This window comes from Catharus ustulatus, chromosome 3, assembly GCF_009819885.2.
Source record: "Catharus ustulatus isolate bCatUst1 chromosome 3, bCatUst1.pri.v2, whole genome shotgun sequence".
In the NCBI taxonomy this organism is placed as follows: domain Eukaryota; kingdom Metazoa; phylum Chordata; class Aves; order Passeriformes; family Turdidae; genus Catharus; species Catharus ustulatus.
Window position 1 is genome coordinate 79,270,670 of NC_046223.1, and position 26,503 is coordinate 79,297,172.

The 26,503-nt window shown below is 37.0% G+C and overlaps 1 protein-coding gene across 5 annotated transcripts in view; it reads left to right on the top strand.

The window, feature by feature from the left end:
* The window catches only part of EPHA7 (EPH receptor A7), a 167,345-nt gene extending 141,643 nt beyond the window's left edge, over positions 1-25,702 (top strand). For 2 of the 5 annotated variants that reach the window (XM_033054186.1, XM_033054182.1), the window contains exons 12-17: positions 228-289; positions 1,319-1,528; positions 2,601-2,750; positions 7,175-7,368; positions 8,490-8,645; positions 21,955-25,702. In XM_033054186.1, coding sequence (XP_032910077.1) covers positions 228-289; positions 1,319-1,528; positions 2,601-2,750; positions 7,175-7,368; positions 8,490-8,645; positions 21,955-22,150 — 968 coding nt within the window. In that variant the 3' untranslated portion in view covers positions 22,151-25,702. Of the gene's footprint in view, positions 1-227; positions 290-1,318; positions 1,529-2,600; positions 2,751-7,174; positions 7,369-8,489; positions 8,646-9,798; positions 11,907-21,954 lie in introns of those variants that run through there. The other 3 variants (XM_033054187.1, XM_033054183.1, XM_033054184.1) reach the window with 2 other exon arrangements.
* Positions 25,703-26,503: the final 801 nt, after the last annotated feature.

The following is a 26,503-nucleotide window of genomic DNA, read 5'->3' on the forward strand; positions in this document are numbered from 1 at the left end:
GTTAGGAGAACACACTGACTTTTTGATTTGTATGGTTCAATTTTATGAATCATGACCACTTTCCATGCAGATATTTAAGAAATTAGAGCTCTGTAGCAGTGCTGGAGGGCTCAGAAATTTTCAATGTCTGAATGATTCAGTCCTTCAAAAGAATAGTGTGCATTTTATCAAAAAAAGGCGCTCCATTTGTTTTACAGTTCTCAAATATCTGTCTTCTTTGCTTTCAGGGAAACCAGTCATGATTGTAATAGAATACATGGAGAATGGGGCCTTAGATGCATTTCTTAGGGTGAGTACCAAAATGAAAAGCTATATAAACATATTTAAAGTGATATATATTATATAATGACTCTTTTAAAAATATGTCTTATACCTGTACATATATATGTATACATGCATATATAATTAAATATAATTAAAATATTAATTTTATTTATATTAAATTTGTTATATTTAATTAAATATAATTAAAATGGTTTTCAGGTTGAAATGGAGTTTAGACAAATACTAGCAGGTTCTCTAATGTTATTTCAGCAAAACCAGTTCCAAAATAAGAGGATCAGATAGAATCATGAGGGGACATTCTAGGAATTTATGTGATTTAGTGTGATATAGACATAGTGGGTTTTATTATAGCCACTAGATGAAATTAAAACCACTGATACCTGAAGTCCAATCTTCTGCCTTTTGGGAGCAGAATTTTTCTGTGGTAGCATGGTGGAAATCAGCATAAAAGAATACCTAAATGAATTATGATTCTGTTTAAGAGATGAGAAAGAAGAAATGAATGCAAATTCAGAGCAATTGAGTGTTTTTTTAACTGTTCTGAACTCATCATTCTGACTCCTTACCAGGTATGCAGGTCAGTGTGAGATGATACATAAGTACTCTATAGAGAACAGATTTTTTTTTTTTTTTTAAACTCCAAGCTATGAATGAAAATTATCAGTAGCTAGGGTTACAAAAAGGAGATACTTCTTATTTTTCTAATACGAATAATTATTCTGAGAGATGAAGAGCATGGAAACAAGCTATAAGAACGTTAGGAAATCTTCATTAGATAATCTCTCTTAGAAGTGACTTGCCACGAATTAGTGAGAAATATACAATGGTTAGCAAGTTTTGTTACTATCAGTGCATTAATTACTCACACATTTCTTAAGTGGATGCACTGCTTTATCTTTGAAGAAAGTGAATTTGAAGTGAATTTCTTTGCCACAGAAGGAGTAAATAAGTGGAAATGGGAAGTTGAAAAACTAATTCTTATTTCTCTTCTCAGCTATACTAACAAGAATTGTTGCTCCTTTCTTCCCTCCAGAAACATGATGGCCAATTTACTGTCATTCAGCTAGTGGGAATGTTGAGAGGAATTGCTGCTGGAATGAGATATTTGGCTGATATGGGATATGTACACAGGGATCTTGCAGCACGCAATATTCTCGTCAACAGCAACCTTGTTTGTAAAGTATCAGACTTTGGCCTTTCCAGAGTTATAGAAGATGATCCAGAGGCTGTCTACACTACAACTGTAAGATAAATCAATAGGTTTTAATAGTTTTGAGATACAGTTATTTAGAAGTGTATCTTCTGGAGAGTATAGATAAGAGAAATACATTAATTGATGGGGGGGCAGGGGAGTTTAACCAGTCAAAAGGAAGAGTCTCTGCAGAAATATGTCTCTAATTAGGAGATAATATTTTTATAAGAACATACATTTTTATTTGAAGAAGTTTGAAAAATGTTGTACAGTATCTTCATTATTCCATTCCGCAAGATTTTCTGATTGAACAAATAAGGAAGTTTTACCCACAAAAATTTTAAACATACAATTTACTATGAGTCAATTAAAATATTTGTAGCCTATTACTATTTTTCAGACTAGATTTTATCCCACCAAAGAGTTGACTAGCTTGAGGCTAGTCTGTGACAAAGCTCAACTCCTATATTTTCCCTTGCTTTTGGGTGGGACACTTTTCTTAAATATGCATTCATCAGGCACACTATGCTTTTTATTCTTTTGTTGAGCCAGCTCCACTTTCCCACCCATGGGGCCTCCCTGTACCTATTTTCCCATGCTGAGGGAAGGAGGGGCCCCTGGAATCTGCTCCAACAGGCACAGGGATCCAGGAAACCACACCAGTGTTCACAGCTCTAAGTGGGATTTAAAAATGTCAGACCAAGGTTTCAGAGGAGCCATATGAAAAGTCAGTGGGATTTATATGCACAGGTTTGGATTCCACTCACCTAGCTTCAGCCATCCAGGAGTTAAATGGCGAGTGTAAATCAGGTATCTAAGCAGCCCTTTACAATCAGTGGAGGGATAAACACTTCCGGAGAAATTCATCCAACGTAGCTTACGCAAGTATCTAAGTATCTGTGTTCCAAGTGGTTTAAGATACTAAGCTTCCTTAGACACCCTTGACTATTCTGCAATCAGTCAACCATAGCAGATGGTGTAAGAACTGTTCTTGGTGTTGATGGAAATAATTACAAATGCATTCTATGGAAGATTTTATGAAACTTCTGTGGGTGAAAAAGAGAACTTTCGAAAACTTTCTTCCTTTTTTTTCTTTTTTCTTTTTTTTTTTTTTTCCCCATAGGGTGGAAAAATTCCAGTGAGATGGACAGCTCCAGAGGCCATTCAGTACCGCAAATTTACATCAGCCAGTGATGTGTGGAGTTATGGAATAGTTATGTGGGAAGTAATGTCTTATGGAGAACGGCCTTACTGGGACATGTCAAACCAAGATGTAGGTTTGTTTGTTCGTGACTGTGTGTTAGTAAAACAAAAATTAAACACATACCTATGTATTTCATAAAATGTTGGTTTAGAAGCAGGACTTATCAAGGTACTGTGACCAAATGAAAAAGTTATGGAGCTTTCACTTTTTACCGAAATCAAAATCTTTTTTTGCCCCATGGATATTGTAGGTTTCTGTCCTTAGTATCAATTAAAACTGGAACATCAAAAACAGTAATATGGGCTCTTCACTTCACTATGCTTAAGCATGGAAATAATTATTTTTTTTCCAATAAAAAACAATTCTGAGGTTTCTGACCTTAGAGCAATGATTAATCATTTGAAAAAAGTTGTTAAAAGTCTGAGTGGCAGTTAACGACCTACTTTGGCTTTTTCAAGTTAATTATGCTGATTTAACAGTACCCTTGTTTGCATAAAATATGATCCAGAGCAACAGGTCAGCAGTAATAGAACAGATGGGTGTTAATCTTGACTTCTGACAGAAGTATCTATTAATTTAGAAATTACACAAGAAGAGGCCATAAAGGTGTGAAAGATGTCAGAGAGAGTCTCATTTAAAGTTCTTCAGGTGGGGGCTTGAGTGGGTTTTTTAATTGTTATTTTAATTTTTGATTGAATGATCAACATCAAAGTTTAAAAAAAAAAGATAAAAGTGTAGATGATGAGTCAGTTTGGCGCAGTGCAAAGTTGTTAATATTTGACAGGTCTCAGTGTCAAAGATTTCATGGACTGTCAAAATATGGGCAAACAAGTCCTTGGGGCAGAGAAAGAGAAATATTTACATTCCCCAGACACCCAGTAGAGTTTCATTTCTTTTGACACCTTCCTTCTGTACTAGATTCAAACATAAAAGAAGTCTGACAGGAATATAAGATGCCTCAAAGGCAAACCTTACCTATCTTTCAGGGAACAATAAGGAAAAACTTTTAGATAGAGGATAAATTTTGATATCTTTATGCTTCTTATTACATTTTGAAAAGTATTCCTTCTGTTGAAAACTGCATGTAAAGTACATGAGTGAACCTCTTTCAAAAAACAAGTAATTGCCACTTCTTACAGTTTTATCCCTTTTTAGCATCTTTCACGATAATCTTCAATAGCATATAGTTAAAAGATGCATCAATTGCTTGGTAAAATAATTCTTTTATGTTATAAAATATTCCCAAAATATTCTCAAAATATACTTGTACATTGTGATCTTCAGGCATATTCTCCCATACCATATACACATCCTCCCAATCCCACAAGTAATCTATGATGCAAAAATTTAGACTCTCCTAATGATTTGTTATCTATCCTCCTTCAGAGTCGTCAGTTAGAGTATTTAAATGTGTTCTAAATGTGTTCTTCTAATTTTGCACAGTTTATATATTTTATGTGTAACATTTTACCTAAAAGTGGATGTGGATGTAGTCATAGAGTAGACCAGATTTCCTAAATAATTGGCCTCCCTGACATTGGATCTTTAGATACCATTTCTTTAATTCTGCCCTTCGTCCTTTAAGTCATTGTTTTAGACTGATGGAGGATACATATTTGCATTCTGAACTCTTTTCAAGCAAAACCCTCCTTTTAGCAATGACCTGGAGCTAGGGTGCACCAAAAGAACACTCATCCTAGAAACTCCCTGCAGAGGCCCAGCAGGCTGAGATCAGATGATAGACAGAGCTGTCCCAACTTCCCTGTGCTGTGTGCTCAGGTTAATCCTTGCTAGTAACAGTAGCCCTCAAACTCCCATTCACCTATTAGACTGGTGATGTTCTTGCTCTCAGTTTGTTTCTGAGCCCAGTGCAGATTAGTTCTTCAGAAAAGGGCAAGGCTATACTTCTGGATTTCTTACCATTTTTATAATCATTAATTTGTGTTATTATTATATGACTATAATCCGAGTTATAGCATTACATTGTCCAGTTACCCATATTCGATACTTCCTTGTTGGCATCCAGTATATAAAGTGAACGGACCTGGTCCTCTTCTATCCTGCTTTTCACCCTCAGCCTGGTTATGATAAAAGCATAGTCTTAACAGTATTCCCTTTTACTCTTTTTGCTGCAAAAGCAGAATTTCAAAAATAAATTGTGGGAAGTGTAGATAATATAAATCAATTCTATTACTAAGAACTCCAGCTGTTTTCTCTTTGTAGATTTGCTTATTAAAAAAAAAATCCTACATCTAATTTCGTATGAGTACTGAGGTTTTGAACCCCACCTCCTCCTTTCTTAGCAGAGTGTACTTAGAGAGTACATTTGTTGTACTTAACTTATCAATATTTTAGAATATTTTTTCAATTTTTTGGATATTCACAGCAATTCCATCCATCTCTAGCTCACTCATTATTTTATATTTCTTGTTTTTACCCTTCTTTCTTGGAATACACATCAGAGAAGCTGTTTCTGAAGTATCACCAAAGCCTTCCAAAAACTATATTATCATCTTGATTCCCAGTTTTCTTCAAGTTTCTCTGCAGTTAGTAGTGAATGGGGAAAACTCCTGTTCTGATCCCTTCATTCATGTTTTCACTCTCCCTTACATTCTTGGATATAGTCTTCTGTAGATAGTTTGCCAGTTCTAAGGGTATTTTAGATATATTGGTGGTTTCAGTGTTGTTGCTGGCAGCTACTTTTTCATTTTGCATTGGTGATCTCTGTCTTCTAAGCAACTACTTCAATTGTGGTAAATCATATGTAGCATACTCAAAGTGTTCAATACCTTTTGCCATTTAGAGGGTCAGAAATTTCTGCATTACTTTTCGTAGCACAGCAATTGTTCTGTACACATTGTAGATTATTTTTCACTTTCATTCCACTACTATTGATAAGCATAAGGAGCTGTTCTTTTCTTTTTTCTCTTAATATAGCTCTAAAGGATCTTACATTTTACTTTTTATGTATTCTTTACTATATAGCTCTGTTCTTCCAATTTCCCTGTTCTTCCGCAGAAAAATTCTCTCCCCACCCTGTCTGACAGACAACATCAATGTTTGTAAAAGGTCACTGCTCTCATTCTTCAAGGTGTGGATGTTTCTGCAGGAATTGAATATTTCTCAGTCATTTTTGAGCTGTAGGACAGTACTGTCATTCTAAATGTTCAGAGAGAAAGCTGAGGCCTAGGGAGATGAGGCAACTTCCCTGAGGTCAGAAGGACATTCTGTGACACAAAACTGCAGTCAGTGCCCTACCACTGGGCTATGCCTTTTCTTTTCACAAAATTTCTTTTATGCAAAAGGTTTTGATACAAAACCTGGCTGGATTTCAGCCGGCTTTTTGAAGGTCGTTCTGTATTGTCTGCAGTTCTGTCTACTTTGCAGTCCACTACTTACGTGTTTTCTCATACAACCTACAGAATATTTTCTTTCTGAGGTTATTTTTTTACTAAAACCTGGATATTCACCAACTTTGTTTATTGTATCAGATCTACTTCCCAGAACTACATCCAGAACAGCTTCTGATCTTGCTTTCTATACAAAATGAGGGAGAAGACAGTCCTATGCACTCCCCTTCAGGAGCAAGCACCCTTTCTTAGCAATTCTAATGCTGCTGTGTCAGTCAATGTCAGTTTACTTGAAATCCCCCATGAACGGTGTTTTAGCCCTTTTTCACTAGCTTTTCTTATCTGCCTTGCTTTCTGATGTGCTTTTTTATTCTGCCCTCAAGGTTTACAGCAGTTTGCTGTGATTTTACTTTATCCATTTTTATTTTTTACTTAAATCTAAATGGACTTGGCTAAGGAAGTCAACGGGTGGGTGTAATTCTTGGTTCAGACATTTATGCTGTCCTTTGATCATATCATCATCTAGCAGCATCTCTTATTAAATCTAACTTTCTGTGATATATTAAAATAGCATTTACCCAGGTCTTTCTCTCTCACACAGCACAGTTCTTTATCATTAATATAACATGGCTAGACATAGAATACAACTTTTTTCCTAACAATTTCTATCTGCTAAACATTTTTCTTGGATCCTTTTATAATACCTTCAGGCTTCTTGTATTCTATATGTGCATGCACAGATATCCATCCATTTAAAAGTCAGTTGCTTCTACCACACACTCTTTCATAAAAACCTTAGGGCTAGTAATAATGCTTTCTGAAATAACTCCATTTATCAATCTATCTGTTGCTGCCTTGGTGAATTTAATTGTTGTTCCCTGCTACTCACTTCTCTAGGTAATATAGCTATGTTCTGCGCTTATAGAACAATATGCTTAATATGCCCAAAGATAAAGCTGGGGAAATTATTTGAAAACCTGAAGGCTAGTGCCAAAACAATAAACTCACATTTTTGCTGCACCAATGGAAAATTTTAGATTTTTATTTTTTTATTTTATTTTATTTTATATATTTAAATTGGGTAGCAATACATATTGTTTAAATTACTGTTGATGCAAAACGATTAACTATGTTGGCTACTAGGTTATAAAAGCAATCGAAGAAGGCTATCGTTTGCCAGCACCCATGGATTGCCCAGCAGGACTGCACCAGCTGATGCTGGATTGTTGGCAGAAGGAACGTGGTGAAAGGCCAAAGTTTGAGCAGATAGTTGGCATTCTGGACAAAATGATTAGAAATCCAAACAGCTTGAAAACCCCACTGGGAACGTGTAGCAGGTAAGAAAAGCTTTAGTGTGTGTTCCTATGGCGGTGTACATGGCTGGGCTCTGGATGTTCTGCTTGGTGGCTGGTTCCAGTTCACTCTTATTTCATCTGTCTTTCAGTTTCTCCTTCTTTCTGTTCCCTGTTCTTCTCTTCCCTCATTTGCCCTTCTTTTTTACCATGCTAAACAAAAACAATAATTACTTTCTTAGAAAAAAACCACAAAAGATAACCAAAATAAAGTAAATATTGTGGAACTAACACATTTCTCAGTAAACTACCTTCTGCTCATCACTCTTTCCACACTCTCACCACTAGTCTATGATTTCCTTGTTTCTTAAAATCATGAAGTCTGGAGGGCAAGGATCATTGTCTATTGTAGTTTTATATGATGCATCCCTTGCCCTAGGAACTGCTACAGTAGAAACAGTAATTAACAATACTCATGCTTCGCCAATGTACCTTGACATGCTACTCTAGATTTTTACCTTTCATTTTCTGGCTTTATCTCCTTTCAGTGATTGCATCTCATTGTATTTCATGATGTAGTTTTTAATGGCTTCTTCATAAATTTCAGGTGAATTATTTAATCATGATAATCTTGTGATCTGCTAGCTAGACCACTGTACTAGGGAATCAACTGGCCTATGTTCTGCTCCTGATTCTTCTACTGACTGATTTGCTGTGTGACCTTAAGACTTTTTGTCTCTCCTCTTCCCTTGTCTTTGTTTTGTCCCATCCAATTGAAAAATGGGAATAGCTACTACCGTGTTTTCTAAGATGCATAAAAGAATAGCATCTTTATTTTAGTCAGCAACATAGTGACAGCTGCTGTCATGCTAGGTAATAAGGTTGATTTTCTGTTGGTAACAGTAGTCCATTAGGCTGATTTTGCTCACTCTGACTTTTCATCTTTTATGTGAATAAGCTTAGGAAGTACATATTGTGAGCTACAGAGCAGCCAAGAGCAGTCAAGAGCTATTCACAGAATAATCTAAACTGTATATAAAGGCCTATTACTTTCTACTCTAGACATTTTTAATACCCAAAACTTATTTGACTCTCACCTTGCTAAATACTCCCTGATGTGTTACTCTCTTTGGAAACAACTTACTTTCCTTTTTCCTTCTCCATAGACCAATTAGCCCTCTTCTGGACCAGAGCACTCCCGATTTTACCACTTTCTGCTCCGTAGGCGAATGGTTACAAGCTATTAAGATGGAAAGATATAAGGATAATTTCACAGCAGCAGGCTACAACTCTCTTGAATCAGTTGCCAGGATGACTATTGAGTAAGTTAGTACTGGGCATGTTTAACTTGCATTTAGGGAATTTCTAGGTACAATGTTCAACTCCAAAGCTTTACCCTTAGTACAAACATGGTACTTGGGGTCAAACCAGCCATTTTAGCAGCTGATGATGTTGTATTAGAGCATCTCATGAAAGGGCAAATACCCTGCTACCTCTGTGTAGCATCACTTTTTTCCCTGCTTTTCAGACCAATTGAAGTAACACCAAGGGACTAGAATTTGAGGGAGAATGTGGTCCCTTCCAAAGCATGTATGTATAGGAAAATAACCACTTTGCCTCCACCACCCAATTGGTACCTTTCTCCCGATGTGTTCTGGGAAGATGTGGAATTTTCTTCTAATTGGCTGGGGGCTGTCTGTGTCCTGCAAGACAGGACTTTGCATCAGAATAAGTCTGTAGAAGCAAAATGATTTTCTGAAGGCAAACATGGCCTGTATCAGTACTGTCATCTCAAAACAGGTCTTCTTGGCACCCTGCAAACAACTTTCTTTTCCTAGTGGTCACCAAACACATGTAATTCCTCTTAGAGAGCGGTGGGTTTCTAAACAAGTTTCTAACCCAATATTCTCAACCCTATTCTTATCTGCCTGGTGTCACTAGGGGTCTCAGCCTATAGCTTGGGAACTGTCATCAGAGTCCACAAGCTTCTAGCATTGGTAGGGGCAAAGTTGAAACTGCTGCTCCTCATTCGTTTGCATGATGGGTATGTGTCAATATGCAAAGGCATCTAGGCATCTCTTTAGGAAACAGACTATGATCCCCAAAATCTTGTATTTATGCATAACTTTGTCCTGAAAACTACCCGAAGTATTTTACAAGAGAAGTGTCTTTGTCTTCGGGTGTCCTTAAAAGCTACAGTAAAAGATTATCATAGTGTAAAACATACTGACCTCCTTCTCAGATGTGGAGATCCACACAGTGTAACTGCATGACACTTGTCATGTAATTGCACTCGTCACTGAGAGGCTGAACAGTGCCTATGTGGACTTCCCAGTACTGAGCTGAGGTTACGGCATAGCTTCAGTGTCAGAACCCTGTAGCCCAAACCACTGCGTAGCTTTGACTCACAGTTGAATACCATACAATAGCAGTCTAAGTTGAAAAATTAACAATGTACGCATTTATCTTCCCCAGGGATGTGATGAGTTTAGGGATCACGTTGGTTGGTCATCAAAAGAAAATCATGAGCAGCATTCAGACTATGAGAGCACAAATGCTACATTTACACGGCACTGGCATCCAAGTGTGATAGACATTTCTCCCTTATGAGGGAGGTGACAGACTGAGAGAACAGCACTGGCCTTCAGTATATATGAAGTGCTGCTAGAAGACACTTGATTTCCTGGGTCCTTCCTGCAGTGAATAGAAGAGCTACAAGAAGCACCTACAGACTTGAACTCCTAAGTGCCACCAGAATTTATGAAAAGGGAATTAGGATCCACCAGTGGTGGCAAGGAAAACAGCAGTGACAATAAACAAAGTACTACCTGAATAAACATACAAACACCTTGAGCTCTCTAACCTCCTTTTTATCTAATAGACTTTTTAAATGTACATAAAAATTTAAAAAGAATATATTTGTCAGATAAAATCATGATATTATTGTTGAATTCAACAAAATATTTTCCTTAAATCTGTGATTTCTGAATCTTTTTTTAATCATTTGTGTTTATTCTTCATAAAGACTTTCTTTTAGTATGATGTTTATATCTTTGGACCTTTTTAGTGCTAATTCAATGACACATTACTACACTGGGTACCTCTGAAGGATCATTTGAGTTCCTAGAGATTTAAGAAGCATGACCAAGCAATGTATATCTATCCGAACTTTGGTATCCCTTTGTGCCATTTCCTTTTGTTAAATCAACACCGTATTGACATGGCTAGCTAATTGGCAGGGAGTCAGGAAAATGCAAGTTGCCAAGAGCTCTGATATTTTTTAAAGAATTTTTTAAGGTTATACATATGCTATCTTTTAAAAGAAAATAAAAGAGAAAAAAAAAAGTAAAGAAAAAGAAAAGCAATAATGACCCCTAAGTAGTTCTAGGCACTTTTAGCAAATTGTTTGCAAGATGATTTTAATGGACTAGAGTTAAACTGAGATATATTCTAAGATGTAGATCTACAGCTGTAAACCTGCTGAGACACAGCATTGAATGGACAAGTGATTGTAGGAGTGTCTCAGAGTACGGGTGCAGTTCTCCAGTGTTACCTAAACCATTTAATCTGAGCACATCACATTTTTTTTCAGTACTCTGCATTAGCAAATTTAAGAGAAATAGCTGGTGTATATTTTCTATGAGTTTAAGCCGTATGCAGTCCAGCTGTCAGATAAGGACATAGCTTTTATATGAGAACTGTAGAGCATGAGACAAGGGGCAGTTCAAAATTTTCAATTTTTTTGCAAGCTTTTGCTGCTCTGAATGAACATGCATGTGCATGGTCACACAGACACAAGAGTCATTCATCAGGAACAGAGATGCAAAGGTAGTTGCTCAGTGGAATATCTTTTCACACTGCTTACTTATATATAATTTTTGTTTCATTAAAATATTTAATTACCATAAGCAATAATGTCTTTACAGATATTGCAAGAATGTACATGAACCAGAGCGAAATGCTTTTAAAAAAATCTGAAAATTGTGAACTACCCCAGCAATGAAATGCTGTACTTCCAAAGAGAATTGGGCTGCTTCTATTGATTTTGATAGAGAAAGATCCCAGGGATCAGTCATAAATTGGTCTGGTTTGATAATGTGGGCATCCACACAAAAAAAATAAAAACAAAAGAAAAACCTTGTAAATGTTCCTTTGTAAAACTTGTAAATTTTATTTATACTGTCTTGTTTTGTACACACATTTATGTGTAGTGAGCTCTGAATACATTGAAAATGCACTATATTTTTCTATTTTACTTGCAGAGCATCACAAACAAACATGTATATTCAGTGCATAATGTGTTTTCCCACATTTAGGACCAAAGATAGTTATCAAAAACTTAAATGCATCATTTTCCCCCTTCCTTTTTTCTCCCCCTTTTTAGATCACTGTACAGTGTTATATTTGTCATTTTATTTATTTGTCTCACTAGAAAAATCAGTTTGGTTATGCTAATTTTTTGTCCCCACCCACCTTTGTTGAAGAAAATCTGTAAAAAGCTTTTAACTAGCATAATCCCGATACATAGACACTTCCATTTGTAATCTTTGTAATAGACTGTAAATATATTTTTGGAACTATAATGCAATGTGCATAAGGGTTATTTTTCAGTGTCCATATATGATTGTTTATACAATTCACAGCACTTTACAGTCATGCTGAGAAGCCTAATTTATTGCCTGGATTTGGGCAGAGTAAGGAAAAAAGGTGACTATTCTTATTTCGTATTAGATTGTCATTCAGTAGTAACGGAGTTATTTTCACGTATGCAGCTTGAGCTGTTTTTTTAACTATTAAAATTAATTTTCTAAAAAATCTGTAAGAGTAAGATGCAGAGTAGACTGCATGCCCAATATACATATTGGAATTAGTGCTTGCAAGCACTCGGCCAAGGCACTTCAAGTAGCCATTAGAACACAATTAATAAATACACAATTAATGAACATCCATTTTGTGTTATAACAAATGCTGAGTGCCTCACTGCTGGGGTGAGCATCTGTGGGCAGCTGGGCAGGGTGCTTGTCAGTCTTGCTGCTTTAGGCACTCAGCTAAGAATTTAGGAGTCTAAGTTCAGATACCTGCTTCCTTATAAATCTCGGCTACTGTTTCTAAGGGCTTGGTCATCAAAGGTGCGATGCAGCAATGCTGGTATTGCTGAGAACCTACAAACCCTAAATGCAAAAAAAATTGAGGCCAGGCTTCACCTTTAGGACTTGTTCAATATTCTGAAGCACAGACGCCTTGAAGCATGTATTGTGACTTGGGCTCACGCATGTACAAGTGAGGGCCCTAATGGTATTTCTTCCTTAATTTTCCTGGTTTGATTTAAGCCATCTTCTTTGAATAGTAAATATATTTTAGCATTCATCTATATACCTTGACTGCCTTAATGTTGCCACAGATTTTTACATGTTTGAAAGTGGTAGAACAGACCCAGAAAGCACAATCGCGATCAACCGCAATCAATCAGATAACTTATCTACATGTTCAGATCATTACTGCAATTTAGAGCACATGCATGTAAATGGATTTGTAACTGGTAGAGCAGTATAATATTGGCATTGGTTGCAGTTCCCCAGGTTTCAGAAAACACAGTCCAGGGTAAGAAAAATAAAGTGCCAGAGAAAGTTGATGTTCATGGCAGGAACTGAAGAAGTTGGGTCACAGGGAGAATGAAAGGCTAAATGATGAAGGAAAAAAAAAAATCAGTTCTGGCTTTATTTCAAAGAATTTGGACATTGTGCATTGCTAATGACCAATTATCAGGCTGTCAGTGAGACTGATCTTTCTTGACTTTATTCATCTGCAAGCATCTAGAAGAGAGATGCCTAAAAAAAAGCGGGATGAATCTCCCTCTGGGAATGCTCATCTCCATTAGATGTAGAGGGAAGCCAGATGATTAGCTTAAATTAGGCGTCTAATATCTATCTAGCTAAAGTTAGGTAAAGTGATTCCTACCCTATCTGTCCTTGGCTGCTACAGTTTTCCTTGTATGCTGAGTGTCATAGAAAAGCAGCTCCTCCACCACTGGTATATCCCAGAATGTATTTAAACTGGGCTTTATTACAAAGAGAGGTGATTTTTTATTATCATTATTCAGAGATTTGTAACAGGCCATCTAAATGCTTTTTGTATGTGGATATCAATTCTTAAAATTTTTTGTGATTGTTCTGAGGAAGACCTGCCTAGTAAATTACAGTTATTCAATATTTTAAATAATCAGAAATATTTGCTGACATACTGCTTTAGTCCAGAGGTTATGTGATCAGATATGATAGTTGCTGTTTGCAAAACCATGTTTATCTAAAGCCTTGTCATGTAAAATCTCCAGGAGGCACAGATGCTTAAATGTATCTCAAATTGAATGTTGCCCTTAATATCTCAATAATTGAGCTCTGTCTGTATTATTTTCAATTTAAAATGAGGTTTTTTTATCTTTGCTTAAGCTTGAATTATCTGGCATCCACTGAGGGAGTTTGAAAAAGTGATTTTAAATTAAATTTGTTTTTCTCCACTAATAGTAATATAAGATGAATAGTTTCCACTGTTTTGAATGTTACAAAAACTATTGCTTTAATGTGGGGGATGAATGGGGTTTATTTTTGTTTTGTTGTTGATATTTTTTTACATTTATTGGTTAGTAGTTGAAATAAAAAAAAATAATAATTTGTCCTTAACTTTCTAAGTAATTCATATATAGCAATTTTGAGAATTATTTAAATTCCGTGACTTTTGGTTTACTGCTGGGAGGGTGATTGTGTCACCAGGCCATACAGAGACACCCTGCCACAAGGGCAGGTTCAGCCAACGCTCTGTTGCCCAGTAATGGCATGAAGCAGTCCACTGGCTGTGTGAAAGGAATGAAGGGCAACTCAGCCAAAAAATGGTCATTTCACCTTTTTAAAGTATGTTTGTGACATGTTAGCGCTAAAACATCCTTCATTCATTGCCTCCCTGCACGTGGTTTGAAACTGATGTGCTCATGATATGCATTTGGTCTTTGGTGGGGTTTTTTTTGTTGGCTGGACTGTTTCTCTTATTTGTTTTACTTTAAAACAAGTGACATTTGAGGTTCTCATGGAAGAGAACAGATCCCATACAGAATGATAAGTGCTGTTTTAGAAAAGTACAATACAAATTCTTGCCCAAGAGCCATTCTGGCAGCAGGTGCTTCAGGAGTATTCAGAGTTGGTGCTATGATTTGCTGAGTAACTATCACAACAGGTTTTCTCCTTCAGAGAGATGGGGGAATCTTCGGATGGGGGATTGTTAGTATTGTACTTCTGATCAATTAACTTATATATGGAAACAGGTGAATTTTTTTCCCCACTAACTTGTACTGGACCTGCATATGGTAGATTTGAGATTTGCAAGACTACTCAAAAGCTTTAGTCTAAACAAATTTCTAGTAAAATAAGAAATCCTGGGCTGCAGTGTATACTTTTTCTTGCATTCCCTTAAGAGTTTCAGATGTAGCCAACAATTACTTTTAAACAGAGATTTTTAATGCATAGAGGAGCCCTCTATTTGCTTGGAAATAAGCAGTTCTGCAATTAAAGTTCCTGCAAAAATGGACTGGGGAGGGAATACAGGGTTCCCCATTTTTGTAACACATTCCATATAGGGATTTAAAGAATATAAAGGTTTATACCATAGGCATAAAATCTGCAATATCCTGATGAAAGAGTAGTTATGGCAGAATGCAAGCTACTTTTGTGAGAGTTTTTCCTCTGCATTTGGTTTTTTGAGACTTTTAAGTTACCATAATTGACACATGCATTTAGAGTTAAATCTGTTGGGACAGGCTAGGGGATAAAATTAGCATGTCTATAATATCCATGAAATTCGCAGAGCACTTTCAGGGTGGGTAAGGGTTAGGCAGTTTGAAACTGAAAGGAGTGATGTGTACACCCTGTAGGTTAATCCAGCAAGATTATGAAAGGTTAGAAATTATGGATGAAAACTCTCGCTTTGGTACATGGTGAGAAGTCAGAAGATGAGAGGGAATGGACAGGAGGGAGTGAAAAGAGAACATTGTGAAGTCATTCACAGTATCTAAGTTGTAGGGCTCCACAAGACATTGCTGGCAGGGGAGTTAAGGAGTGTGAAGATTTCTTTACTTAAAGAGACACTGTTAATATAATATACTTAATATTGTAATGTGGAGTGGTTTCAGTACTCTGATTTTTCCTCAGGCCAGATTGGAATTTGTCAAAGAGACTAAATTGAGACAGATGGGAAAGCAACTGGTAATACACAACTCATTCAAGCAGACTTGAAATCGAGACATGAAAGAAGAATTTTACAATAAAAGTTTGAAAATAAGATGATGATGATATTTACTCTCAGATGATTTTACAGTAGTTCTCCTTTAGTCTTGTATAATGATAGCACACAAATTGAGTGAAATTAATATCTAATTAGAGTGACCAAAAAGGAACCACAAGTTAAAAAATAACTGTTGTCTTGATAGACTATGAAAAAAGATGTGATACAGCCAGGCAAAATTTGTGTAGCCAGCCAAATGAATTTTGGACAAAACAAGACATAATGTCTGGTGCCAGAAGAGCTAAATCAGGAATAGAAAATCTATTCATCCATAGACCAAGGCTTCTGCATTTAATTGAACCAAATAACCAATTGTAGAACTGTGCTGCTAATAATAATTAATAACTAAAAACTACAACTTAGAGGTCATCTGATGAATCATAACATGGCTAACACTGAAAAACATATTTTGAGCCATAGCTATGTCCAAAGAGTTATGCGTTATACAAGATATTAGAGTTCCATGACTCTGAATGTGTCAAGTCATTTATAAACTGGAGACACTATAGCCCTAAGTCCGTAACTAAAGCCTTCCTCTTTCATGCCAAAACAAAACAGAAGGAATGATGAGAGTCTGTAGGATCGACCGAGTGCAATACAAATTATCTTGTTATTTTACTCCCCAGAGATGTAGGTCTCCCTCACTGGAGATACTCAAGAACCATCTGGATGCAATCCTGTTCTGTGTGCTCTAGGACACAGAATGAGCTTGAGCAGTGAGGTTGGACCAGATGACCCAGGGTGATCTCTTCCAACCTGATCCATTCTATGATTCTGTGATTACTTCCTAAGAATTACAAAGAAAACCATGAATTTACCTTAAGGAACAAACTTCCTGATCCAAAGGTATTATCTCATTGAGAAGAAAAATCATTGATTGTTTTTACTCCAGCATTCAAACCTGGCTTGCAAGAGGCTAGACTGAATGATAGATTAGATAGATAGATAGACAGAATCCATATTGATCCCTCTCATTTCCTGTTTTTAGAAACATTACTCAGGCAATTTTTTGACTGTTGTTCAACCTGTGTTACTGTCCCAACTTCCAATGGCTTCCTGAAGGGCTGCATGTCCATTTGTAACGTCTGCTGTAAAACATTTTAATTTCCTTTTCTCAGGGACAAACAGCCTATGCCAAGAATACACGTGTAGCTTAACAGCAAGAAGGTGCAGGAATCTCAGATCTCTTCTCTCCAGCATGTTCTTTTCAGTCATAAATTAAATGTGTTATTCCCTGATGTTTCACATAGTACATTGCATGAGAAATCTGATTTGCCTGGAAGAAACTTAGTAAAATCTCCCAGATACCTGCTGAAGACCACTCAGAAATTACATTTTTTAAGTGATTGGGTGATTAGAATTTTGTTCAGAAAGTGAAAGAGTCGCAGAGGCTCTTGCCCTCAGGCCATTTCATTCTAGGCCTCTCTCCTGGTTTGTTTACTGGAGCAGCCCATAAGTAATCCCTTATATTAATCTATACAAAACAGCAGTGTTGCCTTTGCCAGTGGACAATATTTGTACTCTCATGGGCTGCTGGGGAAAAACACAGAGTTAGATTCAAATCCAGGACAATATGCCTACCTGAAGAAATTGGGCCAGCAAGGCACTGAGAGGTACTCCTAATGAGGATTCCCCTTTAATATTACTGAGCCATAACCACTTAGTGCTGTGGAGAAATGATTCATTGCTGTTGTGGAGGGAAAGGCTGCTCTTTACTACATAGCTTCGCTACTCTTCAGTTCATCCACTGCCAATAGCAGGGATAGGGGCAAGGAAGGGGGAAAAAAATAGCTTTCAGGCATTTCTTTGTAGTGCTCTTTTCAAGAGAAATAATTGTCTCAATGCCTATATTACCTAAATTTGTGCAAGAGGCAAATCCTCTTTTATGCCTTCTACTTACTGGCAAAAGCAAGACAATTATGCTGTGTGCTCTTTGTTGCAAGTCTCAGCCACGAGCTGCCTCCTATCCCATGAAACTGCTTTCCTAGCAGCAGGATGACTCCCAGACAGTACCTTTCTTGCAGTAGTTACTTGAGCATCCCAACACCAAATTCCCTCTGCAGTTGTCCATGTTCGTTTCCTTGTGCACAGCTGCCTTTGAGGGATATTTTCCCAGGAAATGAGGTAGGAAGCTATTTGCAGCACTGTGCTCTACTTCAATTTCTCCCCAGCTGGCATCAGTCATTAATACTTACCTAGCAGCACCTGTGCTTCCCTGCAGGGTAAGTAGGTGATCGTGAGGAAGGAATATTAACTACCCCAGCAACAACAAAAGCAGTGTCTATCTACAACCAACAAACTAAGAGTCAGAGAGACCCCTCTCAAGTGCAGAAGTCATTAGTTGGTCAAAACAAAACAAAACACACAAGGAAAAGGAGTATTTTTACAGCAAGGAGAATTGTTGAATACAGAAGAGCAGAATATTAGGCTTATGTGGACTGCCCAGTTAACACCAGTGTTACAAGCTAATGGAGTGTATTTAAAATAATTTCAAAATCTTTCTGTTGGCAGTGCAATCTAAGGAGGAGCTGAATGGCAGAAAAAAAGAAATGGCAGAAGGATTATGTCAGAGAAGCAGGAGAAAAGAGTTTCCTTTTTGTGATTTTACACTCCTCATAATGAATGGGGGGAAAGTCTCTTCACATTCATTTGTACTGTTATACACATTTCTTAGAGATTTTATGACATTAATATAGCTGGATTGCTGAAAATCATATGAAAACTAATGCTTGACCTGTGTCATCTGCTTCTGAATTATTTGCTGAAAAAGCAAGAAAATTTCTGTACCTTAGAAATTTTACCTGCTTTCAGTATAGCAAAGCATCCTTAATAATTATTGAAAAGGGCAGAATAATTTGTATAAAATAAGCCTTTAAAGTAGCTAATACAATTTTTACACTTATATATATGTAATAGGATTGTGCAAAGCTAAATTTATCTTTTTTTTTTTGAATTTTAGCATTAGATGCTGTCAATAAGATTATATATATATAATATTTACGATTTAATTTTCAGGTCTATGTTAAGAAACCTTTGTTTTGGCTACCACAGAAACAGAAGCCAGATATCTTAGCAAAGGCTTATGTATGTTCATATGTGTCATTGAACCATTGCAGCACACTTTTGCAAAACAGGACATTATATTTGGCAGTGCTTAGACTGTAAGTTCTATTGTGTTGTTGCTATTGTTTTTAATTTAAAGCCTTTTGGTGACTGAAGTCCTTGTTAGTTAAGGTCAGTGAGCATTGGTAAGCAGATGAATATAATGTAAATTGGTAGAAGCCATTTGCTGCGAGTAAGGAGAGAGCTCACGGAGATGACATCCAGCTGTTACTGGGCTCACTCTCTCTCCTTTTCAGCATAAATTCCAGAACAAGACAACAGACTGACTCCTCTCATGCTCATTGATAACTGAGTCATGGCTGTCCATGGCTTAGGATGCTGATGGATATACATGTAATACCTGTATGTCATCCTTATGGATAAGGCTCACTTTATTTTTCTGACTTATGAATGGCCTACTTTTCTGGAACTTGTGGAAAAGTTACATATCTCTTGGATGAGAAAGTCATAGAAAGACTAAAATTGAGTCTACAGTGCTGGGCTGTGGGAAGGTATTACAAAAAGGCCAACATGATAATTTCAACCTCTGTGTGGGAGAGGAGAGATTTTTATATTGGTATCATATGTTGCCAGACGCTTTGAGCTGCAGCTGCTTGCCTGGGAAAAGGTTGGTTAGGGGAAGCCTAGTCCAAAATTTCCTCTGAAGCTACTTTCTGCACTATACAATCCCTTCCGTTCCTGATGCACCTTTCCTTTCCAGAAATCCCTCCTTCTTCCTCTGAAAATCTTGTTTATGACACTTCTGTGGGAATGAGGAGATAGTTTTTCTGAGTAAAATGGAGATTTTTCTTGGAAGACATTGAGTGGCCCTCTTTTCCCAGAAGAGCTATTATCTCAATCTGCAGGCACCACACTTTGCCATATCATTCTGACATTGCTCAATTATTAGAAAAAATGCATGTGATCTCTTTGATCCTTCTTTACATGTATCTCCTGTTGAAAGGATAAATTTAGGGATATAATTTTAGAGAAGGTTAGGGGCTGGGAATCCCTGACACATCTTGATTTACTTTTGGGATACATGATGGATTACCCACAACACACACAACTCGGAGAGCTAGCTCTCATAGGGTTTCCTTTACGTGGAAGTTACAGTGTGGGTAGTAACTTTTGCACATTTTCTCTTATTATTGATTTCAGATATGGCCTTGGCATGTACCAGAGACTGGATAAATAAGTACTAAATCCAACCATGTAGCAACCAAGAACTGAAGCCCTATCCTCACTTCAGAGGCTTTATCTACTGTCTTTGACTGGCCTTTAGTTTCTCCAAACCATTCTGGGTTTCCATCTCTTTCCAGGGAGATTTTCTAATTCAAATCTGGAATGATATGGGACGACACGGCAGCTAGAAAGGAACCATTATTATAATGAGTAGCTGGGTCATAGAGATGCAAGGAAATTATCTCATTGATTTGCCATGTGTTGCACAGGGATCCTCATCTCCCATTTGTTGATGTTTCATACTTGCTAGCTTGAACCTGGGCTCTGCTCTGGTGAAACTGGTACTTGGGCAGTGAGAACTAGTGGCAGCCCAGAGTAAAGCTGAGCCACAGTCCAGGGTAGCCCTGTACCTTATTTCATGAATCTCTTGATCTGGAGACCTTCGTTCTGGTGCTAACCAAAAGATATGAGGAGAGAGAGAACCAATACAAATGTAACTTGAGGTTTTAAATACCTATGCATCAAAGTGCCATTTTTGACTGCCATTTACCTTTAGCTTTGAATAAATTCACATGTCAATCATTTTTACTAACTCAAAGGTTTACTTGTCCTCAAAATACTAAAAGGACCTATCAGAGTAAAAAAGTTCTTCCCTTTTGAAAAGATTTCTCCTCAGAGTGCCTTTTTGATGAATTCTTTTCTCATGCATTCCATGCATTACTAGGGCTTCAAAGGGCAGGTGCAAAAAACCCTAATAGAAATGAGATTTAGCTTAGTTAATACCTTCCCTTCATGTAAAATTAGGCCCTAAGACACTTTACTAGAGACAGAAGAAAATTTTCTGTCCCTCCATCACATTTCTTCCTCCAGCTCTTCTTTTTGTTTGTTAAGCCTCAGATATTATGGCTATTAATAATATCAGATCCTCTTCTCAGTTTATCATAAAACATCTGCTCCCATTTTTTCCAGTTTGTTGACAGAGATGTTTGACATGCAATGATGAGTTAATATCGCTCTTCTCCTGAATGAGTCTCTTCCCTCTGGTTCACACTGTTAAATAATCTAATCCATGTGCTGGAATGACATATACTACTTTAGAATCATCTATAAGAATATTGTTGGTATAGTAGGGGGACATTCCTCTGCTGGTTTATTTTTCTTTAGTATTAGTGTTACATTGGCTTGTCTCAATGTCTATAACAAATTGCTTTCCTCAAGGAATTTTCAAATAATTTAGTTAAGAGATTTCCAGCCATATGTAAAATAATTTCCATTCAGTCCTGGCCTACATCCATTAGTGCTAAAGCTATATTGTTTAGAGATTTCATATGACTAGTCTGTCACTAAATGTATGGTAAAATCCACATCATATTATTTCCTTTTTTTTTAAAGCTCTGAGTTTGTTTTGTTGGGGCTTTTTTAGCAGCACAAGTAACATAAACATTGTCTTCAGGTGCCTAATATCATAAAATGACAGAGATGAGTCAGTTTTAACGTTTTTAATGTCACTTAAATTCTAAGAGCTTCTGATAATGTTGGGCTAAGGGAGAGTCTACTTTCATTAGCTTACATGTAGAATCTATCTACCTTCGTATGCTTTTTTAATTAAGCAGAGTGAAATTGAACACACCCATTCCACCCTTGTCCTGCTTCTCTGTTTTGAACAGTTATTTACATCTTCTCCCAGTACTTAATTTTATACCCTAATCACCATCTGAAAAACTGCACCTCATTCATTTATTTCCTTTGTTTCCAATACTGAATTTGTCAAGTATAATCCTGTGGCTCATTGAGATCCAGCGTGAAACACAACTACATTTCCTTCATGTTAGAGGTGTTTGCTTGGGAATTTTTGAGTTTATTGATGTTTACCTAGCCAGTCAATGAGAAATTTTGTCAAATAGTGTGGTATACATGGCAATGAAAATGATAGTGTAATTTGCCTCTATTACTTCCTGATATCAGGATTCTGCTGCACTGCAAATTTCATATCTGTTGTTATTATTTGTTTGACAGAATCAAAAACATGCCAGGTGCTTTGCAAAACAGAGAACAAGAAAAATCCCTTTCCAGAAGAGATGACAGCCTGAATAGAAATGGCATAATGGCAGGAAACAAAGGAAGCAGAAAGGGGAAGCAAAACAAGAGTTATAACCATAAGATCATGAGATTGGTTTGGAGGCACAGTGAACGCTATGAGGCATTTTTTTAAAGCCCATAAGGACTGTAGTTGGGATTAGAGAATGGAAATGTAGAAAAGAAGCATGGAAAGGAATGGAGAAGAAGGGAGGAACAGACTGGCAACAGGAGGAAGAGTAAACAGAGGTGTATGGGAGAGGCCAGAGCACACATCTGACAAACTGAGGATTATGACTAATGACAAGAATGAAAGACCACATCTGAAGAGCATGATGATTTCAGGAGGATGGCGAAGCAGGATGGTGATGCTGCTAGGGAGAGAAGAGCCAGCAAAGCTGCCCTGGAAGCCTGCCCTGGAAACTCCTCACGCTAACATAACCCTGCTTCCCCATCTTCTTTCTAGCTCCCCTCTTATACATAAAATATGTATATAGAAGAGCAAAGGAGAAGGAGAAGCAGCTAAATAAACTTTTCCAAAGATCCTGCTGGGGAAGAAGTTTAAGCTGGGATGATACAGATTTACTCCTACTGATACTGCTCACAGTAGCAAGAGGCAGAGAGCATTCTGTTAGTCATACTCCTGCAGATGAAACTATGTGAGTCTTTGCCTCTGTTTACAAATAGGTCCTGATGAGAAATACTCAGTAAAATTATAATTCTTCAGCCAACCTGGGACATTTTAAAATGTCCTTTCATTCTAGAACAGAGAGAAGCAGAAATTATACCACTGACAGTGAAATGGAAACAGGAAAGAATATTTTAACAGGGTTTTTTTTTAATGCTGAAAATAATAATTTCAGTGTTACAGAAAAATATAAGGGGGATTTTACTCATTGTGAAAAATAAATACATTTTATAACTTTTCATGAAATTTCTGATAAAATTGGAAATTATTTTAATTATATAGGATTGGTTTTTCTGTTTTGTTGTTTTTGGGGTTTTTTTAGAAGGAAACAGGAAAATTGCCATGTTTGGTCTGTCAGACATTTTAAAATACCCTGATTTCCAAGGTAAGAATTCTTCAGGAGTAAGAAAGCTAAAAAGTGGCCAGTCTAATCTCTTCCTCACTTCCTTCTCCTCTGCTTCTGTGATCAGACGTGTCTAATGATTAGTCTGCAAAGAGCAAAGCCAGTTTCTATGTCTCCCAGAGAAAAGTCATTTTGCCAACTACTTTAAGAATTTTTTAACTGGATCTACTTACAGGAAGTCGCTTGCTGCAGACTGTCTCCACTTAAAACCTCCTCAAAGCTCTTCCATTTTGCCTGGAAAGGTTTATCAGAAAGCATGCTGGAAAGGCTCAGATCTTTCCGTCTCCAGTGAAACTGTTTCTGAACGTAGTTATAGCTTAGCAGATGTACTGGTATGACAGTTGAGAGACTACTGCTGTTAATGAAGTATCCTACTACCTTGGCATATATAGACACTTTTCACTTGGTACTTCTGACTGCAAAGTATTGATGTTTAGGCTATTATAAGTACTTGTGCATTATATTTTTTTGTGAGTTTTAGAGGACAGAACTGAGTAAATTTTTCTTCTCCTTCAGGGTAACACAGCTTTTCATGAGTCATTCATCTTGAATGTACACCAGAGTGATATCAAGTTGGTTGTTGTGACACCTTATCAATATGACGCCCATTTTTAGTTTCTTCTAGCAGTGGAATGATTGAAGTATTGTCTCATGGAGACAATGGCCTCATTTAAGAACATCTTGGTGATTCAAATAATTTGTCTGAGTGAGGAGGAGGCAACTGAAAGTCATAGCTGAAATATTACTAAAAATCCTTATCTGGTTGGATTTGTCCATCCTTTGCTTGAAGATTTTGGTAAATGGTGGCTTACTGGGTTCTCAAATGCCAGCAATGACCAAGCACTTTCTTTTCATTTTCTTCAGTTTGAACTTTGCTTAAGTTAATTAAGCTTTTGTCATCTCAGGGTATCGTTTTAGCAATGGGGTTTACAAGACCTTCTCTGTCAATGTAAAAACTTTGGCTACTAAAGAACATTTGAGTTGGAGAGAGTAAACTCAATACTCAGCAGTGCTTGAAGAATGATTCCCATCTCAGTAATTTCTCTCCACTGTTATTGAAATAATACCGGATTTAAATCCTATAGCCATGGAGTCAATTTACCAAAATCTTCCCTGCCTAAATTATTCTTCAATTAAATGTAGATCAAAGTTTTATAACAATCCACCTATCATTAAAAAAATCGGATTGTAAAGTAGTGTCATAGTATCACCCCATAATACAGATATTTTACATATCATTTATACATATTTGAAAAAACTCCATTAACTCGGTTGCATACAACTTTTTGCAATAAAAGACACAACATAAAGCAATATCAAAACACAGGTAATACTTCTTCTAATTTTATTTAGCCAGGCTCCAGATTTTGCATAATTTTGCCACTGCTTCTGGTATGATAGCAGATATGGAGATTATCCATACCTACCTTTTGGTGCTGAAGAGGATTCAGCTGTGTGGCACCTTACCACCCTCTGCTACCAAAAAAAAGCAAACAAAAATTCCACTGGGAAATGTGGCATACCTCTGGTAAATGCTGTTTGACCTACCTTCTGGGCTCAGACAGTGAACTAGATGCATGATTTGAGAAGGGATTTAATACCAGCTACCTCAGTAGCCACAAGGTGTTATAGGAAAAAGATTGAGAAAAACCCAAACTATTATAATGTATCCTGAGACTGAAGGACAGCATGGTTATTTTGCCTCTATATTAATTTCTAACCTTGCCTATACTTTTCCTCACAATCCTTCCCTGATATTGTCTGTCAACTTTTTCAAGAATACCTTGGTTGTGCATAAAGAATGGCTGCACTGACTCAAGGCACAAGCCCACACAGCCAGCCGTGTGTCCCTGGCTGTGTGCCTTGGTAGGGGGACAGTCCTGTTAAAAGGCCTCCACTGATCCCTACACATTAGGGACACCTTCAGCTGTTGACTTCCAGACATCTTCAGGGCCCTATATCCAATATGTACAGTTCAAATGCTTCCCAGATCAGGGTGGTGCACTATGATGAGTATTCTGGATTTGTCCTATATTCTGTGAATTTACTTCCTTCTTCTGTCAATCTCTCTGTCTTGCCCTTCTTTCTCCTGAAGTAGAATGACCAGGGCTGCATGAATTATTCAACATAAGAGTGTATGATGTATTTATACAGTGATATAGCGATACAGTGTATTTATACAGTGATATATATATATATATATATGTTTTCTATTTTGTTTACAGTTTCTTTCTTAATCATCCAAATATCCTATTTCACATTTTTACTTGATACTGGGTGCTTGACTTGATATTTTCAGAGATGTCTGATGTTAATTCCTTATTTTTTTTCTTCTCAAGCAATAGTTAATTTGTAGTCCCTGCCTGTGTGTGTACAGTAAGACTTATTTACCCCTTGTTCAGTTCTTTCTGTTTTATCAGATTTCATCACTCCTTCATGGCTAAGGGCATTGAAAATTGTGAAATCATTTTGCAGTTCTTTCCAGCAGTTCCTTACTGATTTAACTTATAAAAAACATTTTGTATCAAACTTTCTCATCTGACAGTTCTTAGATATCACATTTCCCTTTACTACTAATAAAAGTACTTTTGCTTAAATCCTTTGTTTTATTTCATGCTTCAGTCCAGGAACCTTTCCATACACTTAAGTGCCCAATTGCTAAAATTCACTTCTATGTTTATAAGGTTGGGGGAGGGAGAACTTCAAACTACTGTCATTTATATTTTATTAACTGGAAATCTTAAAAGTAGATTTTAGACCTTCTTATTGCCTTCTGGTTCTGACAGAGTGGTTATACAACTCTCAGAGTGAAAAATTGCTAAGGTCTAGGTCCATAAAACTGTATCTAGAAATGTCTTTAGCCTCTTAGATGTCCTGTCTCCTTGCAAAAGCTGTAAACCCAGATTAGTCACATCCCTCTATACTAAAAGAGAAAACCTGGGTGTTAAGCAACAACCTCCACCAAGTCTTTTGTAATGAGCAGGGTACAGTCTGAGGGAACAGAAGAAACATCCAGATGGGGTAGATTAAACCAGGCAGAAGTGTACTGATATTGGTATATTTTTCAACACTGCCTTTCTCATGGGGCTGTAAGGTGCTGTGAGGTAAGACTTTCAGCATCTCTCCCACAGCAGCTGTTTCTCTTGTTGATCCCACTATTTCCTGTAGTGAGCTCTAGAACCAAAGTACAATGCTGAGGTCACAATCCCTCTTTCTCTCTAGCCCAGTGAATGTTGAACTTTCAGAGTTGGGCAACAATTGAGTGGACTTTGGGGAACTACCCTGTCAGCATGAGCACTCAAAGCCGTATTTAGCCACTTCTGTTTTAGTGCAAGCCTAAGCTGGGGTCTAAGTTACACCACCAGGGAAAGCAATGACAAGAATTTGAATCCCAGCTT